This window comes from Quercus suber, unplaced genomic scaffold (assembly GCF_002906115.3).
Source record: "Quercus suber isolate HL8 unplaced genomic scaffold, Cork oak 2.0 scaffold_156, whole genome shotgun sequence".
Lineage (NCBI taxonomy): Eukaryota > Viridiplantae > Streptophyta > Magnoliopsida > Fagales > Fagaceae > Quercus > Quercus suber.
Genome location: NW_027069617.1, coordinates 693933 through 709559, shown reverse-complemented (window position 1 = coordinate 709559; position 15627 = coordinate 693933). Strand labels below are relative to the sequence as shown.

At 35.1% G+C, this 15627-nt stretch overlaps 2 protein-coding genes across 2 annotated transcripts; both read left to right on the top strand.

Annotated features, from left to right (window-relative positions):
• Positions 1-1807: 1807 nt before the first annotated feature.
• Positions 1808-4721, top strand: LOC112031872 (L-type lectin-domain containing receptor kinase VIII.1). The gene has a single exon (XM_065777479.1). It carries the CDS (start codon positions 2053-2055, stop codon positions 4198-4200), a length of 2148 nt encoding a protein of 715 aa, XP_065633551.1. The 5' UTR covers positions 1808-2052; the 3' UTR covers positions 4201-4721.
• A 4273-nt stretch (positions 4722-8994) lies between these two features.
• LOC112030891 (DNA-binding protein S1FA) lies at positions 8995-11742 on the top strand. The gene is made up of 2 exons (XM_024063567.2): positions 8995-9245; positions 11339-11742. The coding sequence occupies exons 1-2, from the start codon at positions 9192-9194 to the stop codon at positions 11537-11539; spliced, it is 255 nt and encodes an 84-aa protein (XP_023919335.1). The 5' UTR covers positions 8995-9191; the 3' UTR covers positions 11540-11742.
• Positions 11743-15627: the final 3885 nt, after the last annotated feature.

Below are 15627 nucleotides of genomic sequence, written 5' to 3'. Positions count from 1 at the left end.
TTTTTTAAGAATCATTTAACTAGAATTCTTAATTGAATTTTCTTAAAATTTCACTTTAATATAATTAATTTGTATGATATACATAACTTTTGGTGTTTCTAATGAAAACATTTTGGTTCTCCTAATTATGATGTATCAAGAAAAAATCTCAGTTGCATTCTAAAATGGTTATCCATCAATGGATATAGTTAAATATTGTGTACTTAGATCAAGAGAGAGCCTTTGAAAAATTATTGAACCATAGGGTTTACCATAAGTGCAATTTTTATTAACAATCTTAGAGCATTCATATCTATAAGGATAAAGGGCCTAAGAGTATATATTAGGCTGTGAGCCTTGTCCGAGGACAGATAAACGATAGGAAAGACGTAAGAGTCAGAACTCCACGAGCAAACTACAACTGAGAAGGTTTGGGAAGGTAGTCCAAGGAGGAATGCCTCCTAAACTAATCAAAGTAGACATCAAAAGGATTGGTTTGCCCTCAAGGGCAACGTTTTCGAAATGTTCTATTGATAAGGACAAAAATCAGGGAAACATAGGACAAAAGGAAGCTAAGAAATATCTAAAAGAAAGCTGCTATCACCGCATTGAATGCTCTGCAGTTAACCTTTTGGCCGCATTAATGTGGAAGTGATGCCTGAACAGTGGCCAGTAACCTTACAGCTGCTCCCAAAGACTTCAAGAAGGAGCTAATGAGACAAGGATCAAAGCCAACAACTTGACCTACACGTGGACAGTGGAAATGAAGAAGAGAGGGGTATATAATAAAGCGAGAGAAGCCCCTTACAGAGGGGATCAGGGATTTGAGAGAAAAAATACTGTAGCAACAAGAACTGGAATTGTGACCAAATTCAAAATATATCTATATATACAAAAACTAGTCTCGTCGGACTATTTCGAGGACGACATACTTTGGGCAAAACCAGTCTATTCTTGTTTTCTTGTCATCTGAGCTCACTGTAATTACTATCTAACTCATTAAAGCCTAGTTTTCTAGCCCACTCTCTACAAATTCATTGAATTGGGCTCTTTGGACATAGATCCTTTTCCTTTTGGGCTTAGGCACCAAACTGCGTCCTTACAACATCAATTCTTGTAAAAAAAAAAAAAATTATGTTTATTTTATCATAAGAATCTACCTTTTGTGTTTTACCCAACTACTTTTTAATAGCATCCATATCAAATTATCTATTATACACTACATTTCATTTAAATATTATTTCTTTATCAATTTTTTATTACTCTCTCACATAAATCTATCTTTGCATATATAAGTAAAAAAGTATTAAAAAATAGACTTGCATTTGAATAGTAATCCTATTTATTTATACGATTACTATAGCTCGCATCTTATTTCATACAAACTTACAAAGACTGATATGACTAATTTATTTAGATGCGCATAATTTACCTCTTATGCTATTTAGATCGAGTGCTAAATATGATTTCTCTTATAAAACCATATATATATATATATAGAATTAGAAGTTCTCAAGTCTCAACTCTATTCTATTGTGACTAATAAAAGATTAAAACCATTAGCCATATCAACCCAAGGCAGTAGGTAGTAGCACCAAGCAAAGCAAAAAAAATCCAAAAGAGCGTGAAGTATACGTGATATAGCAGCCACGTGCAAGCAAAGCAAAAGTCCCCGTATAGTAGTAATACTAATTCGTAAAAGGATATGTGAACTGAAGGTAGGAAATAAAAAAGGTTTCTTTATCACCGAAAAAAAATAACCGTTATGAAAGAATACGTGTCGCTCTTCCTCTACACCTGTCTTTTTCAACTCTACTTTGGATTCTCTCTCTCTCTCTCATTGTGTATTCTTTGTTTCTTTGCTCCGCTTGTTCTGTTTTTAGGCAAAGAACCCAATCCACTCCCATCTCTCTCTCTCTCTCTCTTACAGTGTCTATACAAAGCTCGTGATTCAATCTTCTTTGTGTCTTCCAAACTCTCTCTCAAACACCGCTAATCTGAACCCCACTAAGGCCAAAGCAACATCCTTTTAACTTTGTGTAATGGCCATTCACTAAAAAAAAAAACTGAGCAATGTTGAGACTTTCCTGCAAATTTTCAGGCATTGTCTTTTTTCTATTTATTACACTTTCGCTTTGCTATTTCAACATTCCCATTACCAACGCCTCCACTGAGTTCGACTTCGGGACCTTAGCTATAAGCAGCCTAAAGCTCCTTGGCGATGCCCACATGAACAATGGGAGCGTAAGGCTCACTGGCGACCTCCCCGTTCCCAACTCCAGCGCCGGCAAGGTCCTCTACAGCTCGCCGGTGAAGTTCCGGGAACCCGGGACGCACGTCCCGGCGAGCTTCTCGACTTTCTTCACCTTCTCCGTCACGAACTTGAACCCGTCCTCGATCGGCGGCGGACTAGCTTTTGTAATCTCGCCGGACGACGATACGGTCGGCGATGCAGGTGGGTTCCTCGGGCTCGTCAACGCGACGGGTTCGCCGTCTGGGTTTCTGGCGGTCGAGTTCGATACCCTTATGGACGTTGAGTTCAAAGACATTAATGGAAACCACGTGGGGTTGGATCTGAACAGCATGGTCTCGACGCAGGTCATAGATTTGGACGCCACGGATATCGATCTTAAGAGTGGGTTTGTGGTTAACGCGTGGATCGAGTACGACGGGTCGTCTGGAGTGTTCAACATAACGGTTTCGTACTCGAATCTGAAACCGAAGGAGCCTCTTCTGTCGTTCAGTCTGGACTTGGATCAGTACGTGAATGACTTAATGTACGTTGGGTTTTCAGGGTCGACTCAAGGGAGCACAGAGATTCACAGTATTCAGTGGTGGAGTTTTAGCTCTTCGTTTGATTCGACTTCTGGTTCATCAGGGTCTTTGCCACCTCCACCTCCAACGACTAGTTTCATGAATACAACGGCTACTGTGAGGTCACCACCGCCTTCAATAGCTCCATCGGGGTCCGATTCAGAATCGAGTACTCCTACTTCACAGAAAAACAGTAAGTCTTCTTCTTGTCATAACCAGCTCTGTAAACAAGGCCCAGGAGCTGTGGCTGGAGTGGTCACTGCTGGGGCTTTCGTTTTAGCTCTATTTGCAGGTGCTTTTATCTGGTTTTACTCTAAGAAGGTCAAGCATGTGAGGAATTCTGATTCGCTTGCTACGGACATTATCAAAACGCCAAGGGAATTCAGTTACAAACAGATCAAGTCAGCCACTAAGTGCTTTAATGCCAATAGAATTATTGGTCATGGTGCATTTGGGACTGTTTACAAGGGTATATTGCCGGAGACTGGTGACATTATTGCGGTGAAGAGATGTAGTCATAATGGTCAGGGGAAGAATGAATTTTTGTCTGAATTGTCTATAATTGGAACTCTTAGGCATCGAAATCTTGTTCGGCTTCAAGGTTGGTGCCATGAGAAGGGTGAAATTTTGTTAGTCTATGACTTAATGCCTAATGGGAGTCTTGATAAAGCTTTGTTTGAAGCTAGAACGCCTTTGCCGTGGCCGCATAGGCGAAAAATTTTATTGGGGGTGGCCTCTGCTCTTGCTTATTTGCATCAAGAATGTGAAAATCAGGTGATTCATAGAGATATAAAGACTAGTAACATAATGCTGGACGAGGGGTTCAATGCCCGGTTAGGGGATTTCGGATTGGCGAGGCAAATTGAGCATGATAAATCTCCTGATGCAACGGTGGCAGCTGGAACAATGGGGTATTTGGCTCCTGAGTATTTGCTAACTGGGAGAGCTACAGAGAAAACTGATGTGTTTAGCTATGGAGCTGTGGTTCTTGAAGTGGCTAGTGGAAGAAGACCGATTGAGAAAGATGTTTCTACTGCTGGTAAAGTTGGGGTTTGTAGCAACTTGGTTGAATGGGTTTGGAGTTTACATAGAGAAGGGAGGTTGTTATCTGCAGCTGATGCAAGACTTGGGGATGAATTTGATGAGGGTGAAATGATGAGGGTCCTAATGGTTGGGTTGGCTTGCTCTCATCCTGACCCATTGGCTAGACCCACAATGAGAGGGGTGGTCCAAATGCTTGTGGGTGAAGCTGAGGTTCCCATTGTCCCAAGAGCAAAGCCCTCTATGAGTTTTAGCACTTCACACCTCTTGTTGAGCTTGCAAGACAGTGTCTCTGACTGTAATGCTATGATTAACATCTCCACCTCCTCATCAGAGAACGACGTCAATGGTATTGATTTAGTATGATCACAAAGTTCATAACCTCTTAAGGGTTTGTTTATTGGTTCGTATAGTATATGTATTCATTTGTTTATGTATATTTAATAACACCCATGACATGCACTGTATAAGCAAGCAAGTTCAGTGGGGCTTGGGGAGGTACAATTTTGGTTATGAGTGATAATATGTATAATCCATCATACAATTAGAGTGGCTATTAAGAGTGGTAGAAAAACTCTTCAAAAAAAAAAAAAAGAGTGGTAGAAAAAGAGGCAAACTGGTTATGGTGGATGTCATTTTCTTCCTTTCATTGGATGGGTTCCTTTGTGGAGAGAGAGAGAGAGAGCGAGGTGGGCAGTGGTTGCTTTCTCAAGGAATCCATTAGTCAAAAGTAGACATTAGAGTTTGAGTAGGGATTTGGTAAAGCATAGTGTCAAAAGGAGTGCATATTTATTAGACACTTTTCTGAGAAGTCTTTTATAATTGTGGCTGGTGCGGATAATGTAACAATAATATGAAATTGAGTGCATAATTCTTCTTTAATAACATATCTTGGTTTCTTATTTAATCCCCCACCTTTTTTCAAGGACGTTTTATTATCTCTTCAACAATTTTATTAAGAACACAAATTAAGGTGGATTTAATATACTCTTATATCATAGTACCCATTAATGAGAATTTTTTTTTTTTAGAGTGTCAATCATTCTTAATTGGAGTGAGCACCCTAAACAAGCACCTATCACAAGAATCTAGACTTATATATTTTGTTTCTTTTGGGAAAAATTAAAGACAGGAAAAAGAAGAGAATCGAATTTAGCTAAAGCTAGTAAGCAATTGAGGTTATCCTTGTAGAAAAAGTCTTGGCATAAAGTCTTAGCTTAAAGGTTTTAGCTAAAGCTTTAGACAACAGCAGCCAAAAACTATGTCAAACTAGCTCAATCAGCAAATTCGACCGACGTTTAGAACAAATCATTGGACATTTCTAAACCGAAAAGACTTTCATTTTCACAATATCTGCAAAAAAAATGGAAAGTTCATAGTAGAGTGGTTGGTTGGCGACTTGGCGTACGATGTAACAATGTAGTAATGGACAATTCATACTGAAATTTCCACGATGCACGTTATACTACCAGTTTCCTAGTCTTATGGCCCAGATCCAGCACACTATGTCGGTTTCTAGTAAATCGAATGGCCCTATAATTCTGCTATGTTTTAATTCCTTGTCTAAAGGTGACTGGTTATAGAAATTATTATGTACACTGTTATTAAAAAAAAAAAAATTGTATCGAATGATACCATGTTATCCGTATCAAAATCTAATTAACGAGAGACATATGTATAAAAATAACTACCTATTAACATATCTATTTCAATTGTTAGTAGGTTAGTTATTTTTTTTCCTTGATATGTCTCACATTTATTGAATTTTAATATAGCTAACATAACATCATTTGATACCAAATACCTTCTCGTATTATCCACATCTAACCTTTTTACTTAAAAGAGGATGGTGATCTTTAACTTTTGCCTCTTGCCTTTCAAATGCATTAATTAAAAGGTGCAAACAAAATTTTCTTATATGGTTGTAGATTATTAGTACTAGTACCACTTTGTCTGTTCTGTTGGGACCCGAAAATTTATATGAGTAACCTGCATTTGTATAAAGAATTCCAACTACAATGATAGATTCTTTTCAGCTCTCGTTCATGTACAATTAGTTGTCTTGTTGAGGTTGTGGCTTTTAATAGAACCCTGCCAAAAATTTCTTATCATGTGATAATGCTATAGTCGGATTAAACAGTTTGCATTATTTTTATCCATATCCAATCAGAGAGCCCAAAATCTTAGACATAGTGAAGCGTGACTGTTCCTGACCTATATATACAACGCATAAGCACGTTTAACCCCAGAATGTTGTCTTGAATCTCTTGATTTAACCAATAAAAAATATTTGTCTGCTATGAAAATTTTAAATTACATGTTGGATACAGATTAGGTACACAAGGATGCAATGATAGTGTTGGATAATATAATGGGTTCATAATCATATGGCAAGCTTGTTTTGGACGGTGCCAGTGAAATGGGTAGCTGCGAATTTAATTGCTAACTTATATGATGTAGGATACAACATGGGAGACAATTTTATGGTTTGTTCATTTTATATATATAACTATACAGTTTTAGGATTTTAGTCAATTAAATGATTTTTTTTTCTAGTAAAAAAAAATTCTGTTAATATATTCATTGCAGTAAAAAAAAAAAAAAAATGCTTCAAGACATCCAACAACGGATAGCCATTTTTTTTAATCAATAAATCTAGAGTTATAAAAAAATTTAAAAAAATATTTCACAGCTATTAAGGTGAATAATTGTTAATGATAGATAAAAAAAAATGATGTTAGTAGTGAGAAATAAGAATAATTAAAAAATCGCCTACTCAAATGTTGTGAAATCCAATAACATATTAATGCATTCGACATCTCATGTTGTTTGTAAAGGCGTTAAGGTTCAAATTTCTCTTGAAATAACAATTTTATTTTAATTAAAATTATTGGGTCTAAAATTACGCTTTTTCGACAGTACTAGGGTTGTTCGGTCGACCCTACCTGCCTAGTTTTAAACTGAACTATTTGACGTTTGAACGTCTTAAACCAATAATTTGGGCCTATTAAGAAGGATTTTATTAAACCCACTATTTTTTAGTTGAAGTTATGGTGTATCTTGTGTATAAGATCTATTCTTAGCTATTATATGGCCCAGTGTGTCGGATGTAAATAGCCTAATCTTGAGCAATAAATTTTCATTTATAGCACTTGACTTTTCATTCAGATTTAATAGTTACAAGTTACAACAATAGGAAAGAATGATTTGAATCGTGGTCATTCTCATAAAATAAAACAACTAATACCATTAAACTACAAGCCTCTTAACAACAAAATAAGTTAGTTTTTACTTTACGACCAAGTGACGTTTATGTTTTGTACTAGACGAGATGAGATGTTGCAATTGTGAAAATTCCTCTACCAAATCCAATACTCGGTGTTCTTTCTTGGAAACTTAAACCCCGGCTCTTGCTCCTTCTCTCCGTACCCCATAAGAACTTTTTCTTGTGAAGTGGCCATCACATTAAGAATTCAGGGTGGTTATAAAGCATGCCTTTAAACTTTAGTAGATCAAACTTTTTCAAAATGTTTCCATTTTTAACAGTCAATAAAAGAATCTATTAACCATACATCGAATCATGCACATCATCCAGATATGAGAGGAGAAGTACTATTAAGACAAGATTGCCAGGTTATCCAATTTGAGGGAAAATTAGAGTAATAAATTTACAAACCCACAAATTCATAATCATTTATATATTTGCTAAGGCAAGACACGTGAACAAGTTATTTAAAAAAATTATATATTTATATGCTTTTCTTAAGAGTGCCTAAGACAAGTTAAATTGTTTTTTTGGATAATTTGAGAGTTATCTTCAATGGTTTGTGAGGATGCTTTGTCAAATACAGCTGATGACAGCAGTTAAGAGTTATTTTAGAAGATATTAAATAATTAAATAGTCATTTTGCATATTGCAAATTCGTGTGGGTGTGCAAATCTAAGAATAGTGTAGCCCATGCCCTGGTTAAATGGGCAGCCAATAATAAGGATTTTGTTGGTGCTTTGTTTTCCCATTCACTCTCTGAGGCTGTGCTAGTTGCTCTGGATAGAGAATAGAGACCTATGTACTTAATTTTGATGTAAATGAAATGCTCTCTCAGCTACCAAAAACAAATTAGTAGTGGAAGATTCTAACCCGAGCGTCTTTATTGAAAACATCAAGAGTTTCAATTAGGTTTCAATAATCTTGACAAGTTAAATTGTATTTAATATTTTACTTAATGATGTTTTCATATATATATATATATATATATATTATTTTAAATAAAGTCAAACTATCTACTATTATCCAGAAAAACACCCAACTACAATGATTTGTTTGAATGTAGCCATGAATTATGATAAAAGATACTTTTATTTTTTTTTTTAAATGTTCATGAAGATTAATAATTGAATGTCTTTTTACGTGTAACCCACTAACCCCAATATTTACTTTTTAACTTTTAGGACACTTCTTAATATTACTATTTTTCTAAGCAGGACAGTTATTATTATTATTATTATTATTATTATTATTATTTGATAAACAGCAGGACACTCCTTAATAGGGTGCGAAGAAAAACTCATATAGGCCAGGAATGGGCCTATATGAGTTTTTGTGGTCCTAGACTTTTTCGGCCTGGCATAATGTTTCTGCTTCTAGCAACAGTTTTAAAGAGAAAATTACCTGGCCCGTTTTCAAAATCCAATAATGGCCCAAATCCCGAGCCTAAAACCCAGGCGTCACCAGCTCTCAAAAGGAAAAAAAAAGTTATTGGACCACCATTGTTTTTTTAAAGCACAATCCTGAGTCACGTGATAAATTATAATTAAAATTAAATAATCAATGTGAAAATAATAGTCATCCAATCACAATCTGACACATGGGAACAATGACAAAGTTATTGCAAAAGAAGTCTTGTCTAATAACAACTCGTCTTTAAAAATGGCATGAAGAAATTGAAAAAGTTTAAGGACACAAAAAAATTTGGTGTTTATTAATATGAAAAATTGTCATTTATAAATTAAAAAATTGATATCATATAAAAAAATTTAAAAAAAAAAAAAAAAGAACTAATAAAACCTTACCAAACTCTTAAGAAATGGTCAAATTCTTTGATGCATTACTCTAGAAAATTACACTAAGTCTACTAAGGCAAGCACCGAAATACATGAAAAACCAAGGGCAAATTAAAAAATTACTTTATTTTCCTCAAAACTCACTCCTATAAAATCAAAACACGACCGTTTCTTCTTGACCCTTCTGCAGCTGAGTCCAATTTTGCAATCCCTAAGATCTCAATTTCTGTTACAGTTAAACTCTCTCCCAGGAGCTCATCGCAGAGCTGATCTCTCTCTACCACTGAGTCACGGCCATGGACGACTCGTTCGAGTTCGACGGCAAGGTCCCTCCCTCCTTCGATCGCATGGTACGCAAATCTTTCACTCTAAATTTTTTATTTTTTGCGAGATCTGTCAAAAAAAAAAAAGATTAAATTTTGTATCTTTATGTCTCTAATTCAAAGATCTGCTAGAGTATAATTTTAGATGATTGATATTGATATCGGAATTTGCTTTTGTTTGCCATGCATGTTCAATGGAGTTCAGGAAATTGAAATTCTGTATTTTTTTTTTTTTTTTTTTTTTTGTGTATAAACAAACATGGGTAAAGAATTAGTTTTCAGTGAATCGAAATTTTGGATTATTCTGATCTTTTTTTTCGTTTTGTTTATATAATTCAATGAAGTTGTGATTTTTTATTTTGGCCACAATCTTATTCAAATTCAACAAGGTTTGCATTTGGCTTTGGGGATTTAAAATCAAGGGGTTTGAAGAACCATTTTTTGTATAAATTGATTGATATGAATTTTAGTAACTATGACAGATTTTAGGTTTTAGGATTTTAGTCCATGTTATGAATTTTGAAATAATATATTTCGCCTAATCATTTCAAATCCATATATTAATAAAATCCAAATTAGATTGGATTGTCGTTTGGTCCCTAAAGTTTTGTTTTTATCATTTTGGTCCTTATAAAGAAAAAGCATTCTTGTCAAGTTGATTCTTGAATTGTCATATTGGTCTCTAAAGTATTTTCATGTGTGAGTGTGATATGACAACGGCTTTAAACAGCATAATTACCACCTTCCCATGCACAAAGTGCTTAAGGTTCTAGGGGAAAAAATGTTCAAGCCGTTGAGTTAGCAGCATATTATAATTATCTTTCAAAAAAAAAAAACATATGTGATATGACTACTTTTTTAGGGATGACAAAAGTTCTCTATCCTGGGCTTTCCCCACCCCCAAAGTGGTGACAAGTCCCTGCCCTGCAAATCCTATGTTTTTATTAAATATATAATTGAAATTATTAAGTTATCTATATGTATAATATAATTCAATATTTTTACGCAGATTATTTATAATTTATTTATTTTTGTTACATATTCTATAACTATCATCTAAAACACTTGCTTTCTCTCTTTCATGGTACTCTCACGACTACTACCCCCTTTTCTCTTTCAACTCTACCACGTTAACATGGAAAGCACCTCATTAGGGATAGGATAATACCTCCAATTCATCCTGCCCCTGACCTGCCTTGCTCCCAACCCACAAGGTGGTCCGCCCTGAGGAATGGACAGGGTGCCCCTGATCCTAGTCCGCCCTGTCCCTTAGATGTTTTACTCTACTTAACAGAAATTTTATAGACAACAATGGATGAAAGGACCTATTTGACAGAAATGTTAAAGTTTAAGGACCGAAATGACAGAAATTAAACCTTAAGAACAAAAATGACAATTCCAACAAATTCAAAGGGTGTAATTTAGATTTTGGCCTTCGGTTTAAATGCACCCATGAATTTTATTGATAGAATTATTTTTTCTTTCATATTTTATGAATGCCATTTAAAATAAAAAGATCGAAAGCCAAATCATCCTCCTTATATGCTAACATTCAAATGAATTGCATTTGGTCTTTTTCGCTTACTTACTCAATGAAAAATGGAAATCATATATTCATGTACTGTTCATATAAACTCAACCGCAGACTCCAGTTGATCTGAACCTTTGGAAGCATAATACTTCTGTTCATTTCTCTGTATTTTTTCCCTTTACAATTAATCTTGCATAGTAATTTATTCATTGAGAAATTCTGGTATACATGAAGATGCTCACCTATTTTTTAGTAATCAATTTGAAATTTAGCATTATATCAAAAATGTTCACTTGCCGTTGATGTCTGTCTACCCTTCAATAGTATCTAAGATATAATTAAGTGGTAGGTTATGTGCTAGAATCTCTGATCAGAAGTAAGAATAGAACTGGAATTAATCTTAAAGACTGGCCATTTGTGTATGTGTTCAAATTAATTTTAGTAGCAAAATATGCAAGCATTATTTCCTTAGAGAATAATGTACTAACTTGATGTTTTTATTCTATATGCTGGATTGCATAATTGTTGTGTGGTGGTCATGTCCTTTCTCTGATTCTTATTATAGTTGTTTGCTTTCTGATGTGTCAAGGATGCCCAAGCCAAAGGGTTAAACCCAGGATTGATAGTTCTGCTTATTGTTGGCGGGCTATTGTTGACATTCCTGGTTGGAAATTATGTACTTTACGTGTATGCTCAAAAAACCCTTCCTCCAAGGAAAAAGAAGCCAGTCTCCAAGAAGAAGATGAAGAAGGAGAAACTGAAGCAAGGTGTCTCTGCACCCGGAGAGTAGAAACTTAAGACGTGCCTTCTCTTGTTCCTCTCAAATCTCAATGTTGAACTCTTTTGTTCAGAAATTTTCCTTTGGTGTTGAGAGTGTGTGCTAGTTACTTTCATTCTTCCCCCTTAATACTTGTTGGATATTTATAAGTTTCTAATTAGAGAATTAACCCTTTGGGTAGACTTAAGAATTTAGAATGCCGCCTTTGTTTACTAGTTGGAGTTTGCCATTGTTCATTTCCCTCTCATTCACTTGTCTTTTCTGTTTGATTCTGAGTGTATGGGAGGGGGTTATCTGCCATATCTAATTTGGTTGCTTCCATGACCATGTGAAGTAGCCCTCATCGTTGAACATCTACCCGAGGGACTGGAAACAACCAAATTGCTATTGCTAAACATGACAGTCAAAATGATTAAACATGTTTTAAGGTTGGTTTTACACTGTTACGAAGTCTTCATACCCTACTGCTTTCCAACCTAGCCCCCAGGTATGTCCTGTATAAGGTAGGCTGTTCTGCTTGTGAGCAGTTCAGGCATTGTATCAGGGGCATACAAGCAACTGAGGCAAGTGAGCAGGGCTTAGCATGTACTGCCACGAGACTGTCGTGCAATTTTTGTGCCTTGGTAAGGCACATTGTTCGTTTTTATAATTAAGTGGTTGGTTTAGCCTGTTAGTGATTAAGTTTATACACATCGCAATCACACAAACATGGTGTAAATATATGATGAGTTTAGTCATTGCATCTACCGTTGTACTTATATATGAGCTACCCCAATTGGAAAACGACCTCGCAAGCAAACTATATCCAAACTAATTTTAAACAACTTTAATAAATCCGAACCTTATCTTATCCGAAATCTAACTTTATTAAGATAAAGTATAAATCATAACTTAAGGGTAAAGTTAATTTAAGTATGACGATAATGTTAAAGTAGATGGTGAGAGAATCAGAGAAAGCAGGACAAGAACAAGAATAAACACTCCCAACGCCCATAGTCACTCTCACAAGTCACAATGACCTGGAGACCGCAATTGAGGCAACTCATCCAAATCAAGCCCAATTTTCTCTGTGTGAGCTTGTTTTTCAAATTGGGCGTCCTTCAATTAGGCATTAGACAAAAAAGGGCAGGTTTCATCACTCTATTTTGACCATTCTTAATTTTTCTTAAAATATTTTTTGCAATTGTGTGTCATAATAATGCCGTCTTATAAAAGAGACAACAAAATTGAGTTTTAACTAAAAATATGACCGCCTAATCGATTAAGAATTATTCTATTTTATAAAAGCATGAAATTGCCTTCATTTTAACTATTAATGAACAAAAATCAGACTTGAATTAAGTAAAATATCGCGAAATTAAGAAAGCTACCCACCGTACAATTTATTCCATGAAAAGTCAAAAGTTACGTAATTTTCTTGGGGAAATATACTGAAATTTCATTAAAAAAATATGATGCAACTTCCTTGAAAAATTATTCCTAAAATACATTTTTGGATCTTTCCCAAGATAAGTATCATAATCCATTTAAAATGTGCATTAAATTGATTGAAGAAATACTTGATTTTCATGAATTGCGTGTCATTAATTTCATTGGGTCCAATTGTTTTCAAAATAATTCTCATGTTTCATCAAATTAGTCCCATTATTTTTGTGGGAGTCCCATTTCTAAAAAGCACAAACTTTAGATAAGTGATAACTTATCATATATGACTATAGCGAATACAACCAATTAAAATTAAGCACATATAATACCAAAGAGCCATACATGGTGACACATGTTCTGTACATTAAGCCCACACATTTCCTAGAACATATACAACCATATGGTTCTCTATAAAAGGAGGAAAGACCATTTGGAAAGTAAGACGTTCTGCACCATCACTCTCTCACTTTCTCCTCATTTTTAATTCTCTTAGAGCTCTAACCCTTTGAGGGAGACTTTCCGGAGCACTCTCTTAAACACTTCCAAGTACTCTCTTTGACTTGGCTAAGGTGCATTAGGCAAAGGATTCCATTTGACCGAGGAGACTTTCCAGAGCACTTTCTCGAACACTCTCAAGTACTCCCTCTGACTTGGTCGAGGTGCATTAGGCCAAGGACTTCCTTTGACACTCCCAATTATACATTCTTTGATCCTATTAGGTACACACTCTAACCCTTTCAGGTAACTTCTACCGAGGACGCTCTCCCAATGACTCAAGATGTACTTAGTTTCAGCAGAGCTTCCTTCAAATAAGAAATTTATTGTAAGAATGTCAACAAAATCATATTTTTACCCACTACAATTTTTATCAAGATACATGTAATTTATCGAAAAATATTAATTAGAAAACATGTCAAGATTTTATCATGGATCAAATCATCTATCGCACAAGGTCAGCAAATTATGTCATATACCCGTATTGAAAAATAAAGATTCAATTATGCATGAACTAATGCCTCACCACCATAGTCTAAAGATGATTTTTCTCATCAGAAAAAAGAAAAAAGGAAAAAAAAGAGATGATTTTCAAATACGCATTTGGGAGTTTCGCCATAGTCTATAAAGGACTTTCAAAGGACAAGAATTATGCAAAAGTTATGTTCATTGCAAATTCTTTTTTCTCATCAAAAGGCAAGTCCAAGGGACCATGTTTTTACTTTTTACAAAATCCCATAGTCTAGAGATGATTTTCAAATAGGCATTTGGGAGTTTCACCATAGTCTATAAAGGACTTTCAAAGGACAATAATTATGCAAAAGTTATGCTCATTGCAAATTCTTTTTTCTCATCAGAAGGCAAGTCCAAGGGACCATGTTTTCACAAAATCCAAATACAAACTTATGAAACCATTTGTAACCATCACATTCTTCATTCAATACGGAATAATTTGTTCGATTAACAAAATTCAAAGCATTTTTGTTTGAAAAGTATTGTCAAAATTATTAGAGTATCCATAGAGTAAGATAGGGAAAAAAGGGAAAAAAATCCAAATTTTAAAGAAAAATCAAACTTGAGCTAACTAAAAAAAAAATAAGTGGATTCCAGTTAACTTAACTGATAAATTCTCTGATTATTGAATAGGAGATCTAGGATTCAATCTCTGCCTACACCAAAATCTGATTGGTGTCTTGATCTAACGATAAAGAACTATCATCAGGAGCAGACACCATAAGTTAAAACTCCCTAATAATAATAATAATAATAATAATGTAGATCAAAATTCAAAGAAAAAACTATAGGAAAAAAATTCCATAAATAGAAAGGAAGATATACACCACATTTTACTTTCCCCAAATGACTTGAATCTTCAAAATTATTGCTAAAGAAGAATCGTTTCTAAATCAGTTAAGATAAGTACAATCACACGATCCTACAATCTAAAATCGATCCCACACACGCATAAGATTTCTTCAAATTAAAAAACAATAATAATAATAATAATAATAATAATAATAATAATAATAATAATAATAATAATAATAATTATAAGTGGTGGAACTACAGGGAGGACGATTTGGTAATTGATGAAGCGTAAGTTCGTCAGTCAAGTAAGTTCGTCAGTCAAGTAAGTTCGTCAGTAGAATAAGTTCGTCAGTAGTGTAAGTTTGTCAGTAGAGTTATACTGATGAACCGTAAGCTCGTCAGTCGAGTTGGTCAGATGGAAGCAATCCTTAGCTTGTATGAACGTACTCTCAAAGGTGGTCACTGGTGTGGTGCCTGCCACAATGCCTCCGATGCCAAAGTCAGTATAAGAAACTCTCTTGGGAATAAACAATGTAATTGAACAAAAATGAAAGAGATCTCTTAGTGTCTATGTGTGTATGTACCTTGCACTTGGCAATGTAGAGGCTTTATATATACGGTTACAGCTCCTAGCCGTTGGGGCAATTAAGGTGGTATTAATGCTCTTCTTAGTAACGTTTCGTGCCTCATAATGTGGCTTCAATGTGCTCCAACGGCTCACACAGCTGGATCTGTAACTGTCCTATGTATTAATTGGCTGTATTGAATGGATGGCTTTACCCTCGTCAGTGACGTGGGCATTGGTTTTGTTCGTCCAAGTATGCCCTCGTCTGTATTGTTGAGGTCGTCTTGGCGAATGAGTTCGTCAGTCC